At 50.9% G+C, this 5567-nt stretch overlaps 2 protein-coding genes across 2 annotated transcripts; both read right to left on the bottom strand.

Moving 5' to 3' along the window:
* Nucleotides 1-760: 760 nt before the first annotated feature.
* On the bottom strand, nt 761-955 carry CABS01_16906 (uncharacterized protein; the record flags this gene model as incomplete). The annotated part of the gene is made up of 1 exon (XM_060550234.1): nt 761-955. One exon carries the CDS (start codon nt 953-955, stop codon nt 761-763), a length of 195 nt encoding a protein of 64 aa, XP_060401821.1.
* Nucleotides 956-3793: 2838 nt separating this feature from the next.
* CABS01_16905 (uncharacterized protein) lies at nt 3794-5289 on the bottom strand (the record flags this gene model as incomplete). Its single annotated transcript, XM_060550233.1, has 2 exons — nt 3794-4654; nt 5182-5289. The coding sequence occupies 2 exons, from the start codon at nt 5287-5289 to the stop codon at nt 3794-3796; spliced, it is 969 nt and encodes a 322-aa protein (XP_060401820.1).
* Between the last annotated feature and the right edge of the window lie 278 nt (nt 5290-5567).

The raw sequence follows: 5567 nt of genomic DNA, 5'->3' as shown, positions 1-5567 counted from the left end.
GTTAGGAACAGAATACAGAAACGAGGAATGACAATCGTACCTTGACCTTGTTGTTTGTGGTCTCCGTCAATGACGGGCCTCCTACAGGATGCCCAAGCCAGCGTAAAAAGCCGTCCATTGCAGTCTGATAAGGTCTCATCCGCAAGACTGTAGAATAGTGGAGTCGTCAAGTTAACTCAATGGGTTCGCAGTTCAGGGGCAGGACAGGCCAGTTAAATGATTCGAGCACCGCAATATCAGCAATTTCTGAAAACAGCATTATGATGCCTAATGGATTGAATGTGGCCACGGATAAAGGCTCGTCTTGGCATTCGTCGATCTCGCACAAACTCAAACATGCAGCTGGTATTGCCAGATAGACTTTCCTTCGCAGCAATGACAGCCTATCACACACAATGTTGGTCACGAAGTGCCGACTGTCGATCACGACACTAACCAAAACTCTGAGGCGCAAGGGCATGGCAGAGGTCTTTCACAAATCTCTTTACGAAATATCAAGAAACTCCACCTCCTTCACAAACGCAATAAGTACATCGTTTGCGGATTCCCTTGAATCCCACTCGCTTCGGAACTAGTGGATTCGCACTCGATTACACGCCGAGCATTCCGGAACGAGATCCGTCTCCGATTCCACCAGCTCCTTAACATCGCTCCCGTAAAGGTCCCTAAGGCTGCCATAATCGTTCTTGGACTTATAGACCCACTGGGGTGTTGTTGCTGTTCTGCTTAGCCAAATCACACCTGCAACGACAAACAATTCTTACCGTCTAATCATGCTCTCCCATGCAACTGGGGCGGATGGTTTGCATTCACCACAGACTTCATCGCCGCGGTATTCGAAAAACGTAACGCAAGGCGGGCATCGTCGTTGAGTCTTCGTGTACACTGGACACCACCGCGACACAATCCACCGGATGTGACCGCAATTTAATTCGCGCTGAGTGTAGTTGCACATCCCCGTCATGTTCAGCTGGATTGGAATCGATGGCCCCCGAATTGCTGTGAAGGGAGTGTGTGATGCACACCTGTAATATACTGCGCGCGGGGGTGAGATTACCCGCGCGTACGCTCGATCGCCCGCAGATTCATCTTCCCAGGCTCTCACTCGAGTTTTGGGCCCTCCCATGGAGCCGGGGAATCGAGCGATGGACCTGACAGACGATCGCTTCCGAAGAATGCGAACATGCATGCCTCCCACTGTAGTGGATCACATCTTCGAGCGGTTTTAGCCCGCTATGCGGTAACCAACAGGGGAGACAAGCAGTGCCGTAGGGTATCGGGCCGTCTACACCCAAAAGACTACATAGGCGTGTGTCCTAGCTAATTGTGGAGCACAGGGCCCTGTCACCACGCAGTGAAGTCGGGCAAATTTCGACTAGAAGAGAAAACGGGGCAACAGGGTTGTCACGAGAGACATTACCCGCTGGATGGCCATTCTTTTCGACCGCGGAACAGAAAACGATTGCCTCAAGCTACGGCTACTGTTTGGTACAGCGAATCCTACCTGTACGGTGATCTCGGAGCGAGGCCAACTAGATTCCCTTAAGCCCACGTCAATCTGCACGGCCGCCATTGGCCTCCATCACATGGTAAGACCAGAGAGAAGACTACACGAGGACGCGGATCACATCATCCGCAAGCCAGCAACGGGGCGACGGACTTGTTCTCTTGTCAGTCGCCCGGCCGTAATTAAGGCTTGCCACGCTGGGCTCGCCACTGTAGCCCATTCACATCATGGAGTGACGCCAGACGGGCACTACCTTTGCATGGCTAGATCGACCGTATCTCTGTTGCCCCTTTCCGAGAAGTCACTGCAGCATGTCTCGCGCCCCAGGACATTCCCACGCCGGATTTGATTGGAAGCGAGCCCAGCAGGAACGAAAGTCTGGTTGAATTGCATTGTTCCAAGTTATGACGAACGTTGACTTCTCTATGACGGACTTTGGGGCGTAGGGTCCAGAAGTTGCCATCACTCTGATGGACGAGGAAGGTGCTCCATGGCTTCAACGCCCCTCACTGTGCCGGCGCTCTATCGCACCCGACAACCTTGTCCATCAAGGGGGTTAGCCGTCACATTGATGAAATTACCCTCAGCCTATCTATAGGTGGAATGTATTCAGGTACTTGGACGAGTTTAGCCAAGAGCTGCAGCCCAAAGAGGGTTGCAGTCGTGTATGTGCAGTCGTGTATGAGTAGCCGAGGCCTCAGATGGTCTGTGCATATGTGCATTGTCGATAGCTACACCCCCTTGCTGCATGTCCCTGTCCATACATGCAGCTTTCGGGAAGGTTTGAGAATGAGACCCTTGGCTTGCGCCAGAGCACTAACGGAGACGCTTGTACACATATCAGCCGGGGTAGTCTGCTCCACTCGACAAAGCCTTTTTAAATGTAATTAAAGTCGTAAATTTTACGACGTTGGGCTCTTGAATTCGTAAACTTTACGACCTCAACTTCAAGAGGACGAGTGTACATCCCGCCATTCCTTCTCCAAACTCAATGCATGATGGGTCGAAACACGATCATTCTTATCAGCGACATACTGGCGATCTGTGCTCACAATGATTGGCAGGAGACAGTCGAAGTGCATTCGAAGGTGCGAGAAGCCCCACACCAATTCGTCGGCCTGACTGACCCAAGCAGCTTGTTGACGCCTGCGTCGAGTTGATCTCCAGCTTCCCAGGCGAAATTCAATTACAAATCCGGACGAAGATTGACGTTTTCGCCTCTGCACTATCCTTCCGGTCCGCTGGTTTGATTGCCGAAAGCCACGACTGCATTTTAGAAAACGAAGTGTTGTGGGCAAAAGATCCTGAAAAGTTTTTTGGGTCAATTCCACTTGACGTAACGAGGTACTTGTGCTTAGAAGAGGAACAGAATGACTTTATTCGGGGGTTTGCTTCCATTCTTATCACAAAACAGCTCCAGCTTTGTCGAGATACATATGGCATCAGAGGAAAGAAGTTATTCGATGACAAACTATGCAACTTCAACCCACCGCTGAAAAGCCTAGTTCGAAAAAGTCTAGATAGATGGGCACGCTGCGGAAAGGTCTTTGTTGACATCCAGAGAGAATTTGGTTACGGCGCGCTCATGGCGGTGCCCATTGAGGATCCTGCTTCACTGTGAGCAACTTGCCATACTTGCGAAACGAACACTGCTGACCCTCACAGCTGCAAGAAACCACCCTCTAGTTGGGAGCTTCCTGCAGACGCAATCCGGAAGAACCTGCAAGAACCTGCCGCCCTGGCTCGTAGGCAGCTGTTCGCAAAAGTAGAAGAGGCCTTATCGAAGTACATCTCTGACGCATGCGCTTCTTTGAAGGCGCCGCCAAACCCTCGGAGAAAGCCTCACTCTAAAACGAAGGCGTCCGGGTTTACCCCCAACCCCTCTGTTCCTGGTGCAAACCAGGCAATATCTGCCACGGCTCGATCGACGGGTCCGTGCGAGAACGTTCCGGCGTTCGTTTGTCCCATCCCGCACCTCGCGGGAATTTTACATTACTCTAGTCACGAAGGTCCATTTGATTCTCGCGCGTTGCAGACGGATAAAGAAGTCAACTCTTTGCATTGGCCGACAGGGGAGTCTTGGTCAAATCACCCCGTGATCTCGAATGATGGCAACCGACACAGCAACAGTGTTTGGTCAGGTCCTGTCAACTGGAACGGACATGCGCAACCTCAAAATGGTCCTTTATCTTTTCAGGATGACCCTTACAAAAGCCACTGCGCAGAAGGGACTCATGACTCAATGGACCTCTCCTCAGTATGGCATCCGCACTGAACTGAATCTATTTAGTTACGTATGGTAGCCTCATGACCCAAACTAGCTCCGGCGTCACAGTCTACAACGTCATAATATAGAAACAGGAATGATACTGCTTTCCCTCTTGAGCGCCACCCGTGTGGTCCGTAAATCAGGACGACATGGCCGCTGCTCAAGATAATTTTGCTCCTGACTGTTTCTGGCGTGTCGCCGTCCCGCGACAGAATTTCGACCTCCGCTGAACCGCCATTGACAACCTCTATCAGCACTATGACAGCCATTTGCTTCTCTTCTATCCATTGTATTCCGGACTCCAGATGGAGGAGCAGAGGATGGTATCGGCCCGAGTCTCTCGGCGAGCACAGGCCTGACTCCTTCATCTTCTTGCGGGCCAAGTGGGATATGGTGTAGCGTTGTGCAGAGCTCGAGCTCTCTGAATCGCCGCTGTCGATGAGCGTCTCGATCAATGTCGTAGCTCTAAAGTGGAGAACTTGCAGCACGAACCGTGCGTGCTTGTCTTTGTCCCATTGGTAACTGTAAAGTTCAGGATTCCCTTTCACTACCAGTCTCTTGTCCGTTGAGAGAGTTTTTAAAACTTCTTCGACAAGCGGCTTCAGTCCGAACTTGGCGTACACAATGTCATGCGTCGGCCTTTCCAAAATTGGCATGACAGGCAACACAACTCGCTCGTTTTCGCAGACAACGTAAGCATCGCGCAAGGTATCAGCTTGTCGGATAGCTATCACAATGGCACGTCGGCGGCGGCAGAGGCGGCAGTCGTTGCCAATTAGAACGATGTCAGAAGAATGGGCAAGATTTTTAATGGTAGTCAGAGGCACGATTTGGGGCTTCGAGTGGCGGGCATCGATTCGAAAGCCTTGTGGTTCGTTCTATGCGCAGGTTGGCTTTGTCAGGAATTCGTTAGAGAATGGATGTGGAGAGTAATGTCACATGATCATCAAAATGACTAATCAATTGTCTCGGATCGATAGAAAAGCCGGCTCCGCTTCCCCATCACTTTACATCTGTCACGTCGTCACGACATCCAATCAACGAGTATCGAGTCCTTTCGCTGTAGCCCAATATACCACTTGCAGACCGTATTGAGAAAACTCCATGGAGTCGCGTAACCAATATGGGGCTCTTGTGCTCTAAGGACGTCTAGCTAGACACGATGAATGGCGTTGGGAGAAGCCTCCACTGCCTAATCCGCCATATGCAAGCCCTTCCCATGTTTTGTTCAGTGATCGCTCTCCCCTATTGACTGATGCGGACACCTCCGGTGAACCATCCGATACTTGATTGCTCAATCTCATTCAAGATCCGTTTGTTTGTGATGATGAAGTTTGCGTTGGCTCGCTCGGGTCGGGCTACATGCTTCAGCTACCGAGTGCCATCTCGGACCAATTAGGAATACCTGAATGCTGTCCATGCCCATGGACGTGTGAGTTGTCTCAGTAGTCGGCTGCTTATATGGGTCTTGAGGCTCGCCTGAGGTCTCTGTCTCGCTGGGGTTATCTGCCATGATGCCAAAGTGTGCCGTACTGAAATTTTAAGGATGCGGAGACCTCGGACAATCCGATGGAGACGACTGGAGCTGGCTTGTTGGTCAATGTCTATAGTTGTCACGAGTTATGGCACGCAGCAATGGGCATACGGAGTGTGGTAAAAGTGGCTTAACATATTAAAGTAGAAATAGACAAAAGGAAAAGGTCTATATACACGATGTCTGAGATAGACACGTGATTCAGCACGTGACGGGCACTTCGTGAGATGCGGTTACTATCCCTGTTACGTGACACA

Source organism: Colletotrichum abscissum, assembly GCF_030869225.1.
Source record: "Colletotrichum abscissum strain IMI 504890 chromosome Unknown Scaffold_198.1, whole genome shotgun sequence".
Classification (NCBI taxonomy): Eukaryota; Fungi; Ascomycota; class Sordariomycetes; order Glomerellales; family Glomerellaceae; genus Colletotrichum; species Colletotrichum abscissum.
This window is presented reverse-complemented; position numbering and strand designations above follow the sequence as displayed.